The sequence below is a fragment of the Salmo salar genome, chromosome 28, assembly GCF_965601325.2.
Source record: "Salmo salar chromosome 28, fSalSal1, whole genome shotgun sequence".
NCBI classification, from domain to species: Eukaryota; Metazoa; Chordata; class Actinopteri; order Salmoniformes; family Salmonidae; genus Salmo; species Salmo salar.
The window spans coordinates 27,621,974-27,642,755 of NC_138318.1; the positions used below are offsets into that span (position 1 = coordinate 27,621,974).

The window sequence follows — 20,782 nt, forward strand, 5'->3', positions numbered from 1 at the left end:
TTGCTACCATGTGGGTTTTAGCTTGCTTGAGCCTGCTAACTGAGTGTTAATTCACCCGTTTCATTTTAAAACATTTATCTTACAAAGGAGTTGTTTAATCTAACTGCTTAACTATTTATCTGTACATGGAATTGTATCTGGGTTTTTCTTTTTTTTAATTATAATCTTTACAGGAAAATGCCACGGGCACTATCTGATGTGTGGAGACATTTCACTGCAGCTAATGTAGAAGGAAAAGCTGTGTACATTTGCAAGTACTGCCAAATCATATGTGAAGAATGCAACAAAGATGCAGAATCATCTGGCCAAGTGCATAAAGTTCCCTCAGCGCTCACAACAAGCAACCTCTGACAAAAAGTCCCTCTACTTCTATTCGTGGTGAAAATGATGAATCAGACACATTATCGATAGCAACAGCTCATGGTCCTCCTGGAATCAGACGTTTTTTTTGACTCAATGGAGGAACGTAGTCAGAAATGCTGATGAATGTCTTGCTCGAGCTGTGAATGCAACTGATTCGCCTCTGATGCTCACAGGCAATGTGTATTGGAAGGGATTTCTGAAAGTTCTTCACCCAGCATACACCCCTCCAACCAGACATGCTTTATCTACTAATTTGCTGGATGCAGAGTTCAACAGAGTTCAAGTGAAGATCAAGCAAATCATAGAGAAAGCAGACTGTATTGCAATCATCTCTGATGGGTGGTCGAATGTTCGTGTGCAAGGAATAATTAACTATATCACCACTCAACCAGTATTCTACAAGAGCACAGACACAAGGGACAGACACACCGGTCTCTACATTGCAGATGAGCTGAAGGCAGTCATCAATGACCTTGGACCACAGAAGGTATTTGCACTGGTGACAGAATGCTGCGAACATGAAGGCTGCTTGGTCTAAAGTGGAGGAGTCCTACCCTCACATCACACCCATTGGCTGTGATGCTCATGCATTGAATCTGCTCCTCAAGGACATCATGGCAATGAAAACAATGGATACACTCTACAAGAGAGCCAAGGAAATGGTTAGGTATGTGAAGGGTCATCAAGTTATAGCAGCAATCTACCTCACCAAGCAAAGTGAGAAGAATAAGAGCACCACATTGAAGCTGCACAGTAACAACCCTTGGAGTGGTTTTATCATCATGTTTGACAGTCTTCTGGAGGGGAAGGAGTCTCTCCAAGGAATGGCCATATCACAGTCTGCCGATATGGACAGCCCCATCAAGAGGATCCTCCTGGATGATGTATTTTGGGAGAGAGTGGTAAGCAGCCTGAAAACTATAGCAGTAGACATTGCACGGATTGAGGGAGACAATGCCATCCATTATGTCTGATGTTCAGACTCTGCTTGCAGATGTAAGAGAAGAAATCCATACTGCCCTGCCCACTTCACTGTTGCTCCAAGCAGAGGAAACTGCAGTTCTGAAGTGCATCAAAAAGCGTAAATCCTTCTGCCTGAAGCCCATACACACCGCAGCGTACATGTTGGACCCCAAGTATGCTGGCAAGAACATACTGTCTGGTGCAGAGATCAACAAGGCCTATGGTGTCAACACTACTGTGTCTCACCACCTTGGCCTGGATGAGGGCACGGTTCTTGGCAATCTGGCGAAGTACACTTCCAAGCAAGGGCTTTGGGATGGAGATGCAATATGTCAGTCGTACCAACCTCTCATCAGCCACCTGGTGGAAGGGACTTTGTGGATCTGAGGCTCTTTCCCCTGTTGCCTCCATCATCCTCCAAATCCCACCAACATCAGCCGCCTCAGAGCGCAACTGGTCCTTGTTTGGGTACACACACACACACACACACACACACACACCAAAGCACGCAACAGGCTGACCAAAACAAGCGTTGAAAAATTGTTGGCCGTCTGGACAAATTTTTTGCTTTTTGAGCCTGACAACGAGCCATCCTCAACAAGGTTGGAAAGTGACAGTGAAGATGAGGCCTCCGAGTCTGATGTTCAAGAGGTGGACATCGAGGAGGTCCAGGGAGAAGACATTGAAGCCTGAGAGGAAGACAACCAAAGCTTTATTTTCTAGACTATCATTTTACAGATTTATATTGAGAACGGTTTTAGGAGATGCGATGGATCATTGGGGATCATTCAATATTCACTTTTGTTGTTCAATGAAATCATCCCATCAAGTCAACTCATTTAATTAAAAGTTCAATTCGTAACTAAGTAGTTTTTTTTCTATTGGAAGGATTTAATCATTTGCAATTATGTCTACTTGTGATAAGGTAAAAGGTTTATCTTTCTGTCTCCATACATGGTAAATATATCCAACGCAAAAAACATCTACATTTTAATGGTATTAATATTAATTAGCATATATTGCCGTTAATTCCCATATATTCCCACGGAAAGTTTCCACCTCTGAATATTCCACAAAATGTGCAACCCTAATCTCTACTACTGTCTAGCTCCTGTTATTTCTTTGAATGTACTTTTAAAGCTCATTTTACATCAGCAGTTGTCACAAAATAGGGAATGTCCTCTTTTTTGCTGACCCCAAAGGTGATATATTTATAAAGCTTACTGTGAGTGCTTACTGCGCATTTCTATGCATTCTGTCACTCTACCGCCATTCACCTGTTATTTTGAACGCGTGTAAAACCTCTCAATCAATCAATCAATCAATCAATCAATCCGGTCCTTACCTGTGTGATGTTGAGCCAGAGACAAAGTGCCTGCACCCTGCCCTGGAAGTCCCTGGCTGCGTACTTCTCATAGTCCTTCTGGAGGGTCTGCAGGGACGGGTACAAAGCCTCCACCGACTCCAGCAGCTCCATCACCTGTTTAACCTGCTCGAAGGCCAGCCGCTGGCGCTGGAGGTGCTCCCTGCACCCCGCCCCGGAGCCCAGGGGCGCCGCTGCGTCAACCGCCGAGGAGGGGCAGGCGCTGAAGCCCCATGGGTCGACTGAAGCAAAGTGATTTTGGTTAGTCTCTGGAGCTCCAACAGCAGCAGGCTGGTTAGAGTCCCTCTCCTCCCCAGAAACAGTCTCTGAGGCCTGGGTTGGAGTCCTCTGTTTGGGACCCTGGCCTGGGCCTCCTAAGCTTGGCTCTGTTAACACTAGAGTCCTCTGGGCTCCCTGGCCGGGAGATGCCCCTGATCCACCCTTACCTGGTCGTCCTACACCCACCCCCAGGGTCAGTTGTCCCAGGCCCACGGTGCTGGGGCTCAGGCTGTGGTAATTGACCTTGAAGTGGAGCACCTTGTTGATGATGTCTGGGATTGCTTGTCGAGCAGTGAACAGGAACAGATCCTGGTCGTTGACAGAGCGTCTCGCATGCCACGCCTGGAGCTCCAGCCACACCACCTGGAGAGATGGAGGGAGGAAGTGATGAGAGAGAGAGTCAGGACACAAAAGTGCAATACACGATATACCATTATACATCACTAGAAGATAGCATTAATCAATGAATTCATAAGTCAATCCATAGCTACCTCGTTGTTCTGGCCCATGAAGGCTGAGTTCTCCAGACCGCGCTGCTCCTTCTCCTTCTTCTTGGACGACATGGATGTTAGCTTCAATAACAACCTCAGCGTCTCAAAGAACTTGAGTCTATCTGCAGGGCAGTCTGTCCTTGAGGTCTGGCGATGGGTGCGGTGGGCCATGGGGTGGGGGATAGTGACGGGGAGCTTGCCGCTGCCGCACCCCAGCGACAGGTAGGGTTTCCTGGGGTCCATGTTGAGGGCTGAGCCTCCACTGAAGGGGTTGGAGGTCTTGGAAAGCGGGTCCAGCATGAAGGAACCTTCAAATGTCTTCTTGTGGTCTCTCTCGCTGGAACGCAGGGTGGCGCGTTGTTTTTGACCCTGCTTATAGTTGTGTTGTTGCTCCTCGGTTGCTTTGTTTACTTGCTTGTTTACGTTTAATTGGATCCCCTCAGAAGGGTCAGTCTGTTTTTTACCCAACTTGTAGTTATGTTGCTCAGCCTCTGGGGGGTCCTTCTCCCGGTCTCGCTCAGCCTCCTCTCTAGGCCTGTAGGGGTTAGGCTCTCTCTCGCTCTGGGGCTGGGATGGACTGCAGGGGGCTGGCTGATTGTCTACTGAAATACAGAAAGAGAGGAAAAATCTATACTTATTCTAACCAATACAATAACAGAACCTTTACCCATCAAGAAAATATACATGCTGTGGTTACTTTACTCACTGCTACTTGCTCATTCCAAACACCAGCCACTATGTTGGTTTGTATTGATTAAGGATCCCCATTAGCTGCTGCCAAGGAATAGAGTTAGTTCCATGTAGCCATGGTTCTACATATTACTGTGCGCTTCCCAAAGTCTGTTCTTGACTTGGGGACTGTGAAGAGACCTCTGGTGGCATGTCTTATGGGGTATGCATGGGTGTCTGAGCTGTGTGCTACAGACACCTCTGCGCATTCAGCATGTCAACGCTTCTTACAAAAACAAGTAGTGATGAAGTCAATCTCTCCTCCACTGAGCCATGAGATTTACATACATATTAATGTTAGCTCTCCATGTACATTTAAGGACCAGCCATGCTGCCCTGTTCTGAGCCAATTGTAATTTTCAGGAGGTACCATTTTGTGGCACCTGACCACACGATTGAACAGTAGTTCAGGTGCGACAAAACTAGGGCCTGTAGGATCTGCCTTGTTCAGGGACACAAACTGATGAGGATCCAAAAATGTGACACTTTGTTGTAGCACTGAAACATGCAAAAAAAAATCCCTGCTAGGGAGCAATGCAGGTTTTAACCTGTTGGGGCTAGGGGGCAGTATTGAGAATTTTGAAAAAAATATGTGCCCATTTTTAACTGCCTCCTACACCAACTCAGAAGCTAGGATATGCATATTATTAACAGATTTGGATAGACAACTCTGAATTTTCTAAAACTGTTTGAATGGTGTCTGTAAGTATAACAGAACTCATATGGCAGTCAAAACCCTGAGACAAATTCTGACAGGATGTGGATATCTGATGTGCTGAATTACTTTTAAGCCTATGCCATTGAAACACACAGGGACTTATTAATCATTGAGCACTTCCTACGCCATCCACTAGATGTCAACAATCTTTACAAAGTGGCTTGAGTCTTCTGTGACAACTGACCAAACAAGAGGCTTGGAAAGTTGGTCATAAGCGGATGGCCGATACTACTCTGGCGCGCGAGTGCATGTTTGGGTACTCTCGTTCCAATACGTTTTAAAAGAGAATGCAATCGTCCGCCTTGAATATTATTGAAGTTCTGATTGAAAAAGGCCCTAATGATTTATGCTATACAACATTTGACATGTTTGAACGAACATAAATATTTTTTTTTCCTTCTTTGGTGAAGACAAGTCCGGCGGGCGACGTTCATGTTTTTGAGTAGCCTATAGGACGCGCCAACAACACGGAGCTTTTTGGACATAAATTATGAGCTTTTTCGAACAAAACTACATTTGTTATGGACCTGGGATTCCTGGCAGTGCCTTCTGATGAAGATAATCAAAGGTAAGGGAATATTTACATAGTATTTTTGATTTTAGATCTCTGTAACATGGCGCCTAGTCTGTATCGCCAAGCCTATTTTTCTGAGCACAGGACCTCGTTTATTGCAGTGTGATTTCCCAGTAAAGTTATTTTTCAATCTGGCAATGCGGTTGCGTTCACGAGATGTTCATCTATAATTCTTTGAATGACAATATAATATTTTACCAATGATTTCGAATAGTAATTATTTAATTTGTTGTGCTGATTGACTGGCGGTATTGGAGGGAAAATATTTTCTCAACATCAACGACATTGTAAAATGCTGTTTTTTGATATAAATATTAACTTGATAGAACAAAAAATGCATGTATTGTCTAACATAATGTCCTAGGAGTGTCATCTGATGAAGATTGTCAAATGTTAGTGCATAATTTTAGCTGGTTTTCTGCTTTTGGTGACGCCTGTCTTTGCATTGACAAAACATTACACACAGCTATTTTCAATGTACTGTCCTAACATAATCTAACTTTATGCTTTCGCCGTAAAGCCTTTTTGAAATCGGACAACGTGGTTAGATTAAGGAGATGTTTATCTTTCAAAGGGTGTAAGATAGTTGTATGTTTGAGAAATTTGAATTATGACATTTAATTGTTTTCAAATTTGGCGCTCTTGATATTTCACCTGCTGTTGATAGGGTGTACCAGGTGTGGGACCTAGCCCATAGAAGTGAACTAATTAAACATCAAAGAAAATGATCTACATGATCAGTCTCTGTGTAAAATAAGTGGTTCATATGAACCCAACTGACAGCTAAAAAAAATAAAGAAAACAATCCAATGTTTTGTTTCCTAGACTTTACTGCAAATGACATTCAAGTCGAGAGAAAAAAAAACAATACACTAATATTGCAGTTAGCCATAACAGCATTTATAATAGAACGCTTGTGACCACACGTACACACACAAATATTGCATTTGGGGGGAAAAACATCTTAAAGTAGATATTCTATTTCTGCTCTATTATAGTGGCCACCCTGCACCTCTCTGATTCAGAGGGGTTGGGTTAAATGCGATGGACACATTTCAGTTGAAGGCTTTCAGTTGTACAACTGATTAGGTATCCCACTTTCCTTTTCACACTATAGTAGACATCGATCAAGAGCACAAAGGCTATGTGTGTGCAAAAATAACATTCACTGAGTAAAACATTTAATAATCCCCCTAACACAGGTTACTGTCAAGTTCAACACAACAAAATCAATATATTATTTGGGCTACACTGTACATTACTACATTGTACACTTTCTGCCCGTGGACATCTGTTCTACAATGTGCCAGCAGAGCATGATACCCTTTGTTGGCATAATTGATCTCTTTCAGGCAGAGACTACACCTGGCATAACCCTTTTTATCCACTGTATTGAAGAAGTGAGAAAGAGGGAAAGTGTGTGGTGTTCCTTTCACCTCTATAGTGGCATCCAGCTTAAGCCCAGCTCCAGCTACACTTGATCCACTTGCAATGCCTCATTTTCACCTAATTAACCACATACTGTAGAGGGAAAACATTTGTTCACAGATCGTAGTTCGTTAGCTAGTTAACTAACGCGTTATAACTTGGGGAACGGCAAGGAGTTGTATACCAGTTATTACTATAGCGAATTGGTTCGGCTACTAATGTTAGCTCATTTGATGTTGTAACGTTAGCTGTCTGATTTAATTAGCCAGCTAATTTTCACACCATAAACTCAACTATTTGATCAATTAAGTTGGCTAATGTTGCTCAACATTTCTCTGGCTAGCTAACTGAGAATTCGATCCAGCTAGCAAGATACTTAACAATGATAACAATACTTTGTTTTTCCAGTTACAGCTCATGAAGTACACTTCATAACCTTCTCACCTCCATCTCCGTGGTCAGACTTCACACCTACCTCTTCGTTATCGTTCAGGGGATGCGCTGCTGTAACTGGCAAACTGCCTTTCCAATCTCCCACTGTCTTTCCAGAGCGCCCGCTGATGCTGTAACAAGCAAATTGGTTGTCTCCTCTCTTCAGATGCGTGCTGCATTCTGTTATGTGAATGATTGGCTTAGCCTTGGATACTGCCAGTACTGCTCCATACGCGCATCACTCATTTGCTTACAGCCAGTAGTGATCAAAGCGCAACCGCCCCCTCAACCTTCTCATCGGATCTACACGAATCATGTAGGTCACCTATTTTGGATTCAAAACGGCGAAAGGTGACTAGTTTGCATCCCTGCTTGTTGGTAGTTGTTAAAAAGGCAGAGCAGTGCTTTATTATTGACAGACTTCTCCCCATCTTAGCTACTGTTATATCAACATGTTTTGACCATGACAGTTTACAATCCAGGGTTGCTCCAAGCAGTTTAGTCAACTCAACTTGCTCAATTTCCACATTATGTATTACAAGATTTAATGAATGATGTGTCCCAAATACAATGGGGAAAGGGGGATACCTAGTCAGTTGTCCAACTGAATGTATCCAACTGAAATGTCTTCCGCATTTAACTTCTTTGGGATGGGGGCAGTATTTTCACAGCCGGATAAAAAAAATGTACCCGATTTAATCTGGTTACTACTCCTGCCCAGAAACTAGAATATGCATATAATTAGTAGATTTGGATAGAAAACTCAAAAGTTTCTAAAACTGTTTGAATGGTGTCTGTGAGTATAACAGAACTCAAATGGCAGGCCAAAACCTGAGAAGATTCCATACAGGAAGTGCCCTGTCTGACAATTTGTTGTCCTTCTGTTGCATCTCTATCAACATTACAGCATCTGTGCTGTAACATGACACTTTCTAAGGCTTCCATTGGCTCTCTAAAGCCGCCAGAAAGTGGAATGGGGGTGTCTGCTGTCTCTGGGCAAAGTACAACAGCTCTGTTTGTGAGTGGTAAGCCTGGGGACAGTGAGACTGGAGATGCGCGGTCACGAGACTACTCCATTTTTTTCTTTCAGCCTTTGAATGAATACAACATTGCCCGGTTGGAATATTATCGCTATTTTACAAGAAAAATAGCATGAAAAATTGATTTTAAACAGCATTTGACGTGCTTCTAAGTACGGTAATGGAATATTTTGATTTTTTTTGTCACGAAATGCGCTCGCGTGACCTGAACGCACGAACAAAACGACGGTATTTGGATATAACTATGGATTATTTGGAACCAAAACAACATTTCTTGTTGAAGTAGAAGTCCTGGGAGTGCATTCTGACGAAGAACAGCAAAGGTAATCCAATTTTTCTTATAGTAATTCTGAGTTTAGTGAGCCCCAAACTTGGTGGGTGTCAAATTAGCTAGCCTGTGATGGCCGAGCTATGTACTCAGAATATTGCAAAATGTGCTTTCGCCGAAAAGCTATTTTAAAATCGGACACCACGATTGCATAAAGGAGTTCTGTATCTATAATTCTTAAAATAATTGTTATGTATTTTGTGAACGTTTATCATGAGTAATTTAGTAAATTCACCGGAGGTTTTCGGTGGGTATGCTAGTTCTGAACATCACATTCTAATGTAAAAAGCTGGTTTTTGATATAAATATAGTTGATTGAACAAAACATGCATGTATTGTATAACATAATGTCCTAGGAGTGTCATCTGATGAAGATCATCAAAGGTTAGTGCTGCATTTAGCTGTGGTTTGGGTTTATGTGACATATATGCTTGCTTGGAAAATGGCTGTGTGATTATTTGTGTCTATGTACTCTCCTAACAATCTAATGTTTTGCTTTCGCTGTAAAGCCTTTTTGAAATCGGACAATGTGGTTAGATTAATGAGTCTTATCTTTAAAATGGTGTAAAATACTTGATTGTTTGAGAAAATGTAATTGTGGTATTTTAGTTGGTTTTGTATTTTGCGCCGTGCGATGCCATTGGCTGTTGGCTAGGGATTCCGCAGGCGGAACGGGGTTCCGCTAGCGGAACGTCTCTCCTCAACAGGTTAACCCAACCCCTCTGAATCAGAGAGGTAAGGGGAGCTGCCATAATCGACATCCAAGGCACTCGGGGAACAGTGGGTTAACTGCCTTGCTGAGGGGCAGAACGACAGATTGTCAGCTCGGGGATTCAATCCAGCAACCTTCCGGTTACTGGCCCAACGCTCTAACAACTAAGCTACCTGCCATTGGCATGTCATTAGTTTAACCTGTTGGGGGTAGGGGGCAGTATTGACACGGCCGGATAAAAAACGTACCCGATTTAATCTGGTTACTACTCCTGCCCAGTAACTAGAATATGCATATAATTATTGGCTTTGGATAGAAAACACCCTAAAGTTTCTAAAACTGTTTGAATGGTGTCTGTGAGTATAACAGAACTCATGGCAGGCAAAAACCTGAGAAGATTCCTTACAGGAAGTGCCCTCTCTGACAAGATCTTGTTCTTCTTGTCTCTGTTTATTGAAGACTGCGGATCTTTGCTGTAACGTGACACTTCCTACGGCTCCCATAGGCTCTCAGAGCCCGGGAAAAAGCTGAATGATATCGAGGCAGCCCCAGGCTGAAACATATTTACGCTTTTGGCAAGTGGACGATCAGAGGACAATGGACTTAGGCGTGTGCACGAGTCGACCCCGTGCTTTATTTTCTTCTTTTTACCTAAACGCAGATTCCCGGTCGGAATATTATCGCTTTTTTACGAGAAAAATAGCATAAAAATTGATTTTAAACAGCGGTTGACATGCTTCGAAGTACGGTAATGGAATACTTAGACATTTTTTGTCACGAAATGCGCCGTGCTCGTCACCCTTCTTTACCCTTTCGGATAGTGTCTTGAACGCACGAACAAAACGCCGCTGTTTGGATATAACAATGGATTATTTGGGACCAAACCAACATTTGTTATTGAAGTAGAAGTCCTGGGAGTGCATTCTGACGAAGAACACCAAAGGTAATAACATTTTTCTTATAGTAAATCTGACTTTGGTGAGTGCTAAACTTGCTGGGTGTCTAAATAGCTAGCCCTGTGATGCCGGGCTATCTACTGAGAATATTGCAAAAAGTGCTTTCACCGAAAAGCTATTTTAAAATCGGACATATCGAGTGCATAGAGGAGTTCTGCATCTATAATTCTTAAAATAATTATGCTTTTTGTGAACGTTTATCGTAATTTAGTAAATTTTTTGTAAATTCACCGGAAGTTTGCGGGGGGGTATGCTAGTTCTGAACGTCACATGCTAATGTAAAAAGCTGGTTTTTGATATAAATATGAACTTGATTGAACAAAACATGCATGTATTGTATAACATAATGTCCTAGGTGTGTCATCTGATGAAGATCAAAGGTTAGTGCTGCATTCAGCTGTCTTCTGGGTTTTTGTGACATTATATGCTAGCTTGAAAAATGGGTGTCTGATTATTTCTGGCTGGGTACTCTGCTGACAATCTAATGTTTTTCTTTCGTTGTAAAGCCTTTTTGAAATCGGACAGTGTGGTTAGATTAACGAGAGTCTTGTCTTTAAAATGGTGTAAAATAGTCATATGTTTGAGAAATTGAAGTAATAGCATTTCTAAGGAATTTGAATAACGCGCCACGGGATTCCACTGGCTGTTACGTAGGTGGGACGAAATCGTCCCACTGGCCCTAGAGAAGTTAAAACAATTTTTTTAAAGGGCCTAGACAGCTGCCCTGGGGAATTCCTGATTCTACCTGGATTATGTTTGAGGCTTCCATTATTTATTTGTCCACGTTTATTTTTCCAGCAGCAGACTATGATCAATGTCAAAAGCGACACTGAAGTCTAACAAAACAGCTCCCACAATCTTTTTATCATCAATTTCTCACAGCCAATCAGTCATTTGTGTAAGTGCTGTGCTTGTTGAATGTCCTTCCCTAGAAGCATGCTGAAAGTCTTGTCAATTTGTATACAGTAAAATAGCAAATGTATCTGGTCAACCCACACATTTCTCCCAAAAGTTTACTAAAAGGGTTGGCAACAGGCTGATTGGTTGGCTATTTGAGCCAGTAAAGGGGGCTTTACTATTCTTAGGTAGGGGAATTACTTATGCTTCCCTCCAGGGCTGAGGGCACACAGTTTCTAGTAGGCTTAGACTGAAGGCAAATAGGAGTGGCAAAATTGTCCGCTATTATCCTCTGTAATTTTCCATCCAAGTTGTCAGACCCCGGTGACTTTTGCTGGCATGTCATGCCTGTTACCTAATCTTGACAATAAAAAAAAAAACATTCAAGTAGTTGGCAATATCAGTGGGTTTTGTGATGAATGAGCCATCTGATTCAATGAATGATGGAACTGAGTTTGCTTTTTTGCCCAAACTTTCATTTAAGGTGCTCCAAAGCTTTTTACTAGCATGCTTCATATAATGTTTATATAACAGTTTTTACGGTAATTTTCTTATTAGTAAGTGGAATAAGAAATGTAATAAATGTGTCAAGTGCAGCGTCTGGTTGCTCCTCATTACACACCACATACCAACAAATATTCTTTACAGTTACATTAACATATTTAGATCTATGTGCATGCTATTGGGTTGAGCGAGATTTTTTTGGAGCAACGTACACCTTTCGTAACATGATACCCTTGCCGGTCCATGTGTTCCTAGACCCAAAAATAGCAACATACACAAGGGGCCGATAGCAGTGATTTCCTTCTTGTCGTCTTCCATGTGGTAAAGCAAAGAAGAATCACGTTTAAAACGTCACCACTGTTAGCTAATTTCAAGGAAAACCAACTGCATATTTGAATAATAGCTACATGTAATGAAAGTTTAGGTTTGTTTTACATTACCTCGTTCTGTGCCTGCCAGTTGGCTGTAGGCTACCCCGCTAGCAGCTAGCTAGCGGACTAAAAACAGCAAGCAAGCTTGCCTTTTAGCTTCCCACATCTCCCCATGTGAAATAAGCAGATATATAATCACAGTTGAAGTCGGAAGTTCACATTAGAGGTCGACCGATTATGATTTTTCAACGCCGATACCGATTATTGGAGGACAAAAAAAAGCCGGTACTGATTAATTTTTTATTTATAAAAATGACAATTACAACAATACTGAATGAACACTTATTTTAACTTAATATAATACATCAATAAAATCAATTTAGCCTCAAATAAATAATGAAACATGTTCAATTTGGTTTAAAAAATGCAAAAACAAAGTGTTGGAGAAGAAAGTAAAAGTGCAATATGTGCCATGTAAAAAAGCTAACGTTTAAGTTCCTTGCTCAGAACATGAGAACATATGAAAGCTGGTGGTTCCTTTTAACATGAGTCTTCAATATTCCCAGGTAAGAAGTTTTAGGTTGTAGTTATTATGGAATCATAGGACTATTTCTCTCTATACCATTTGTATTTCATATACCTTTGGCTATTGGATGTTCTTATAGGTACTTTAGTATTGCCAGTGTAACAGTATAGCTTCCGTCCCTCTCCTCACTCCTACCTGGGCTCAAACCAGGAACACATCGACAACAGCCATCCTCGAAGCAGCGTTACCCATGCAGAGCAAGGGGAAAAACTACTCCAAGTCTCAGAGCGAGTGACGTCTGAAACGCTATTAGCGCGCACCCAGCTAACTAGCTAGCCATTTCACATCGGTTACACCAGCCTAATCTTGGGAGTTGACAGGCTTGAAGTCATAAACAGCGCAATGCATTGCGAAGGGCTGCTGGCAAACGCACAAAAGTGCTGTATGAATGAATGCTTACAAGCCAGCTGGTACCTACCACCGCTCAGTCAGACTGCTCTATCAAGTCATAGACTTAATTATAACATAATAACACACAAATACGAGCCTTAGGTCATTAATATGGTCGAATCCAGAAACTATCATCTCGAAAACAAAAAGTTTTTACTGTCAGTGAAATACGGAACCGCTCTGTATTTTATCTAACGGGTGGCATCCCTTAGTCTAAATATTCCTGTTACATTGCACAACCTTCAATGTTATGTCATAATTACGTAAAATTCTGGCAAATTAGTTCGCAACGAGCCAGGCGGCCCAAACTGTTGCATATACCCTGACTCTGCAGGCAATGAACGCAAAATGACACAATTTCACCTGGTTAATATTGCCTGCTAACCTGGATTTCTTTTAGCTAAATATGCAGGTTTAAAAAATATATACTTCTGTATATTGATTTTAAAAAAGGCATTGATGTTTATGGTTAGGTACAGTCGTGCAACGATTGTGCTTTTTTCACAAATGCGCTTTTGTCAAATCATCCCCCGTTTGGCAAAGTCGGCTGTCTTTGTTAGGAAGAAATGGTCTTCACAGTTCGCAACGAGCCAGGCGGCCCAAACTGCTGCATATACCCTGACTCTGTTTGCAAGAGAAGCGACACATTTTCCCTAGTTAAAAGAAATTCATGTTAGCAGGAAATATTAACTAAATATGCAGGTTTAAAAATATATACACTTGTGTATTGATTTTAAGAAAGGCATTGATGTTTATGGTTGGAGCAACGTGTACCTAAGCGATTATATGCAACGCAGGACAGGCTAGATAAACTAGTAATATCATCAACCATGTGTAGTTAACTAGTGATTATGTGAAGATTGTTATAAGATAAGTTTAATGGTAGCTAGCAACTTACCATGGCTTCTTACTGCATTTGCGTAACAGGCAGGCTCCTCGTGGAGTGTAATGTAAAGCAGGTGGTTAGAGCTTTGGACTAGTTAACCGTAAGGTTGCATGATTGAATCCCCAAGCTGACAAGGTAAAAAAATCTGTCGTTCTGCCCCTGAACAAGGCAGTTAACCCACCGTTCCTAGGCCGTCATTGAAAATAAGAATGTGTTCTTAACTGACTTGCCTTGTTAAATAAAGGTGTAAAAAATTAAAATAATAATAATAATAATACATAAAAAAAGACAAATAAAAAATTACTAAGGTTGGAGTCATTAAAACTCGTTTTTCAACCACTCCACAAATTTCTTGTTAACAAACTTTAGTTTTGGCAAGTCGGTTAGCATAGGAACTGAGAAGTGGTCTGTGGTCACCACCTGCAGAACCACTCCTTTATTTGGGGTGTATTGCTAATTGCCTATAATTTCCAACTGTTGTCTATTCCATTTGCACAACAGCATGTGAAATTTATTGTCAGTGTTTCTTCCTAAGTGGACAGTTTGATTTCACAGAAGTGTGATTGACTTGGAGTTACATTGTGTTGTTTAAGTGTTCCCTTTATTTTTTTGAGCAGTATCAGTCAGGAAGTTAAAGCTTGGTTGCAAATGGGTCTTCCAAATGGACATTGACCCCAAGCATACTTCCAAAATTGTGAAAAACTGAGTTTAAATGTATTTGGCTAAGGTGCATGTAAACTTCCGACTTTAACTGTAAATAAAATGGCTTGGCAAATAGTCTTTATTTGCCAGTGTTACCTACAACATTATCCCAGTTTAATATGCTGCTTGAACGTATTAGTTACCATATCAGCTAAAAGTAGAATGCAATGTTTTGGTCGCAGAGAAGAAGCACATCTCGCAGCGGTTTTTACAAATAGCCTGGAATCACTATTTATTCTAATGAAGTTGCATTGTTATTTGAATAGTAGCTGAGATTTCATTTGCTTATCAATGTAAGAGACTACTTTGATGCATAGCCTATAGATCAAGGAACCAAGCAAGCTTCATTGCCTACACAACCATGTCCCCACAGCTACTCAATGAATAATACAGCTCGTTACAATGTTCATGTGGCACAGGAGTATGTCGAATGTCGGAGCGCACTACAAGGACCCGCTTCTTTTGTGACAAAACACAACACTGCACTCTGCAGGGTCCATCTACGTAGGGTATAAATTGTCTTTAACAGGTAGATTGGGTTAATGTTTATCTGTCACCCTTGTTAGGAGACCTTCCAGTAGGGGAGCGTCAGACGACCTGCCCTGACTGTTTCTATGGTGTTTGCCTAACATGTTTATCACACGATACCCCTGTCCCCTCTACCTCGTACTCTGTGACCACTGCCTCCATCTTATCCCCCAACTTACTCTTGTTAGGAGAGTGTTCGACGGGGGAGCGTCCAGCCGACCTGGCCTGGCTGTTCTTCTGGTGTTTTCCCGACATGCGTTTCATCTGCCGGGGGGTGTAGGGGGGTGATGTGCCGTACAGAGCTTCCTCTTCCTCGCTTGGCTCGTACCAAAAGTCTTCCACCTCGCAGCTCTGATGCCCCGAACCATCTTTTGAGGAATTGACCTGCCTGTGGGAAAAGAGTAGTGTTATGTTTAGTGTGGATTCTATGGAAACGAATCTAGTATCTGCAATGAAAAATGTCCTGTGGAGGAGATGAGGGGTGTGGTGAGTGAAAAGAAAATCTGAAAAACAGTGCGGGAGAAAAAGGTGTTCACGCCAACGAGCGGTAGGCCTGTCCCTGTTCTTCTAATTGGCTATTCGTACATCAGGCACCGTCAGCATTCAGATGCTTGTAAAATGGCTTTTGCAATGTCAAATCATTGGTTTTCCCAGAGTTGTGTAGTCTACCGGAGTGGACACAACTCAGATACAACTACTGATTAGGGTTCAGGGTCACCGTAAGAAATAGTTTTGGTAGTTCTGCTTTAACTTCTTTGGGATAGGGGGCGGTATTTTGACGTCCGGATGAAAAGCATGCCTAAAGTAAACTGCCTGCTACTCAGGCCCAGAAGCTAGGATATGCATAGATTTGGATAGAAAACACTCTAAAGTGTCTAAAACTGTTAAAATAATGCCTGTGATTATAACAGACCCGAAACCCCAAGGACAAACCATCCCCCCCCACAAAAAAAATCCTACCACTGATTTCAATGGCTTTTATAATAGGGCAAAAACGTGCCCGATTGCAGTTCCTAGTGCTTCCACTAGATGTCAGTCTTTAGAAAGAGTTTCAGGCTGGTTTTTGGAAAAATGAGCCAGAAATTGTAGTTTTTCTAGGTGGCTCCCATTTTGGCTGTAGTGTTTCCAAGTGCGTGAATGAGAGCACGTTCTTTGGTATTTTTCTCCGGTAAAGACAATAACGATTCTCCGCCTTAAATTTTATTGTTTATTTGCGTATTAGGGTACCTATTGTTTGATTATAAACGTTGATTGACTTGTTTGGATAAGTTTATTGGTAACGTTAGGGATACCGATATCAGCCAAAAATGTCATTTCGGTGAATCCCTAATGTAGATGTATTGAATCGTTCATGAAAGGTGAGAAACACATCCCTAAAGGCATCCGCATGCTTCCATGCCAAAACAGTTGGGTAACAGTTGGGTAGAGTGTGTGCACATACTGTGACAACTCAAGAAATCTGTTATCTTGGATAAATCCTGACTATTTTGAGGACGTGTATTCTGGCTACAGCATCTCAAAAATGGACAAACAGTGCAGTTGCAGCATATTTTTTTTCATTTGTCAAGCAAACGTCATTCAAGGGAATATGCGAGCACAATCGTTTGGTTCGGCTAGCCAAATTCGGCTAGGCGCCAGCCGAACTGAAACTTGGCGACACTAAGAGTTAGCAATGGTTCACTTTACTACCATCATCTTCATTCCAACTGCACACATAGACATACATATGGTATCCATGAGTTCATCTTACTCAGGGTAAGTAGATTTTTTTATTGCCATAATGTCTAACTATTCCTTTAACTGCAGAGGCGACTGACTGTCTGCTCAAGGCACATCTGACTGATGAGTGGTTTGACTAGGACGCCCATCTGGTCTGGAGCCTTCCGGGTGGCAGCCGCCACTGGCTCCAACAGTAGAAGTTCTGCTGTATCAATAGCAGTGCTGTGTATGACCAGAGGGCCAGACAGACAGGATAATGGGTTGTGGTGGGCTTTCAGTGTTCACATCCCCACTCCCCAGCCAGTCTTTCACTAATATAAGGTAAACATGATTATTGCACTACATAGGTAATGGAATGGGACCATATTTGCTACATTAGGTAATAGGGCACAATACCAGATGTCTGGGGGCTTCCTTCAGCTCCCCCAACAGTAGCAGTGCTGTGTAGGCTTTGAGGCTATAAAGTGTTTGTTTACATTTACTGTAGGGCATTCCCCCAGAAAGGTATTACGCTGAGAATCCGATTTTTCACTAACACTAGCACTGCTGAACCTCGAGGGACCCCCTTCAAGCTAATGAGCAGTCATTCTGACAGTGCAATTAATACATTTCATTTACAGTGGATTCGGAAATTATTCAGACCCTTCACTTTTTCCACATTGCTACATTAGAGCTAAAATGTATTAAATTGCTTTTTCCCCCCTCATCAATTTACACACCATACCCCATAATGATAAAGCAAAAACAGGTTTAGAAATGTTTGCAAATGTATTTAAAAAAACTAAAAAAATCAAATATTACATTTACATAAGTATTCAGACCCTTTACACAGTACTGTTGTAGTATCACATTTGGCAGCAATTATAGCCTCAAGTCTTCTTGGGTATAACACTACAAGCTTAGCACATGTATTTGGGGAGTTTGGCCCATTCTTCTCTGCAGATCCTCTCAAGCTCTGTCAGAGTGACCATCGGGTTCTTGGTCACCTCACTGACCAAGGACCTTCTCCCCAATCGTTCAGTTTGGCCAGGTGGCCAGCTCTAGGAAGAGTCATGGTGGTTATAAACATCCAAATATTGTATCCATTGTAGAATAAGGCAGTAACGTAACAACATTTGGAAAAAGGGGGTTGTTTCCAAAAACACTGTATGCTATTGCAAAAATTATAATTTGGTTGTGTTTATGAAGGTCTTAAGTAACAGTAGAACACAAAACATTTTTTTTTATAACACAATAGCATTTATTAATTTATGTTATTATAGGTGTTAAAATGGACAGCTTCAGTCAGCTGTTCTAGCACGCTCTACTGGTGTTTTTTGCCAGGCAGTTCTGCCCCCATTCAGAAGGTCCTAACTAATTTTGTTTCTTATTGGTAAAGGTCACACAGTCAATATATGTTTGGCAATGAGCAGCCTTCATTACAGGACGTTCAGAAGGACCCCTAGCATGGCAGGGCAGAAGTCAGATAAACCCCCTTTTCCCTCCTGCTACCTTTTATCTCATGGACATTTCCTTTGCCGTCAATTTTATTGTGCGTGCATCTACAAGTAAGTGCCTGAGCTCTGTAAACAAGGCAGAAAGAGCTAAATATTGCCCATTGCTGTTTATAATGACCATTTATGTTGAGCTTGTTAGCTAGCTCGGACTCCCGCTAGCGTTAGCGGTTCTCATTCAGAATGCATTGGTATTTAGCATGCCTATTAGCGATGTTAGCGGTTTTAGCATTAGTCATTTGTGTAAATTGCTCATGCCATTTGTTATGTAGATGTACCTACACTCTTGTACTGTTCATTTACCTACGTTTAGCATGTTTACAAGTTCCCTAGCCTGTGTAGGTTATTGCCATGTGACTAGGCCTTATGCCTGCTGTAGTGTATAGCATGCGCTGTTGTACTTTACCTGTGCTAGCTTGTACAGAATTTTTATTCCTATTATAGCAGTGCTCTTGCCTAAGTTCTTTCTCCTCTTTCCTTTTAGACCCATAATTAACGTCAGTTCTCAGTGGATAGGATTCTCAGTTATCTGAACCATGAGTGGTCAGATGTGTGTGAATGTGGATATCTTCCATTAAACCCACCTCAAGCTGGACATCCGCCTCATCCTTGATCTGACCAGACATTCTGTAGTGGTTGCTACCAGTATTAAGCCAACACCTAAGGTTTCTTATTACATTAATGGTCCTTCGATTCTCTACAACCCTACCCTTATTGTTCATGGTCCTTAGAGCTGGACAACAGTGAGTACTAGAGCCCAAGGATGCCAGTTAACAGAGAAGAGCCTCCACAAGATGTGGTACGTCTGCACCGATTGGATCACCCGCCACAATATCTCAACGATTACAACTACTACGGCGAAGAGTCGAGGCACAGACTACCACACACATCCACTCCTACGAGGGAGAGCTGCTAGAGGGTTATATTGAGAACTCGAGATGTGACATACTGCAGTCAAAGTGGCCGCCTACCCCTTCAATGACTCATCACCGGTACAACTCACCACCAGGCTGACCAGCAGAATAGAGGACATAGCCTCAGCCTTTTCATTGGTTGCTAATTCAGAGTTCCCACCACAGGCTAACCTCAACCAGAGATCGCCAAGATCAGCATCAAACTTAGATCGGATATCATCAGGATCAGCGGCAAACCTTCCCCAGAGATCACCGGGAGCGTGGAACATCGGTGACAACCAGAGGGGGGACACTGCGTCTACACAGCCAGTGTGACGAGATTGATGAGCTAATTGAAGTAGTCAGAAAGATTGAAGGCTCCAACAGTCCACTTTAGCTAGTACTTACCTGATGGACACTGACAGTTAGCGCCTGACCATCTCCATCAGTCCTTCTACAGTTTTTTCTTCTTACAACTGCAAGCGGTATTAGAGGGGGAGAACGGAGGTTCCGCAGCGCCAGCGCGACCAGCTCAGCAATGCCAGATATCAGAAGATGCTCGAGACATTTTGCCCTTCCACCTTAGCACCGATCTTGGATCTGACCCCTGCTGTGGAGTCCCTCACAGCGGTGCTACAGCTTTCTCCAGGGCCAGAGGAGCTACCAGAGCTCACCCTGAGGGAGCACCCCATCGTCTTCCAGCTGAGTTAGTAGTGGGGCCTAATACCATGGAGCCTCAGCTATACACTCCCACCACTGTGCTTAAACCAGCTCCTGCTGCAGAGTCTTAACTGGTCTCCACAGCAGTCCTATGGTCTACTCTAGATACAGAGGAGCTACTTGAGCTCACCCTGGGGGAGCACCCCACTGTGTTCCAACCAGCTCCTGCCTCACAGTCTCAACTGGTTCCCATAGTGATGCCATCACTATCTCCAATTACAGAGGTTCTGCTGGACCCATTCTGGACCCAAGACCAATACTCACCTCCCTGCCTGGTTGCGATCAGTAAGACCTACAGCCTTCCCAAGGGACAAAGGAGCTCCCTGAGCTCACCCTGGATGAGCACCATACCACTGTGCTCCCGCTGAGCCTTCTCCAGGGACGGCGGAGCTGCCACCGAGAGAGCACCCTACTCCTACTCCAGCCGACACCTCCGAATGTCAGTTGGTCCATAATGTGGGAGCCCTGCCTGCAGCTGTGTACGCCAAGTCCACTCAGACCTCTTCGGTCCTGGTCTGGTGGGACCTGCCTAGCCCTACCTTCGACATCCAGCCTGCTGCTGTCCAAAGACATCTCCAAGCTCCTCCCTGGGAGCCACCGCCCTGGGAGCCCCCTTTGCTGCAGTGGCTTGGTCCCTGTCCGCTGTCCAGGCCCCATCAAGCCTCCTGCTTGGTGGGACCTACCCGTCACAGGGTTTATGCTTGCCTCTCTGAATGG

General features: G+C 42.7%; 1 protein-coding gene across 3 annotated transcripts in view; it reads right to left on the minus strand.

The window, feature by feature from the left end:
- The window catches only part of LOC106589750 (mitogen-activated protein kinase kinase kinase 4), a 113,909-nt gene that overhangs the window by 58,689 nt on the left and 34,438 nt on the right, over window positions 1–20,782 (minus strand). For all 3 annotated transcript variants that reach the window (XM_014180062.3, XM_014180061.3, XM_014180063.3), the window contains exons 2-4: window positions 15,420–15,628; window positions 3,460–4,061; window positions 2,672–3,331 (exon numbers count right to left, since the gene is read on the minus strand). In XM_014180062.3, coding sequence (XP_014035537.1) covers window positions 2,672–3,331; window positions 3,460–4,061; window positions 15,420–15,628 — 1,471 coding nt within the window. The remainder of the gene's footprint in view (window positions 1–2,671; window positions 3,332–3,459; window positions 4,062–15,419; window positions 15,629–20,782) is intronic.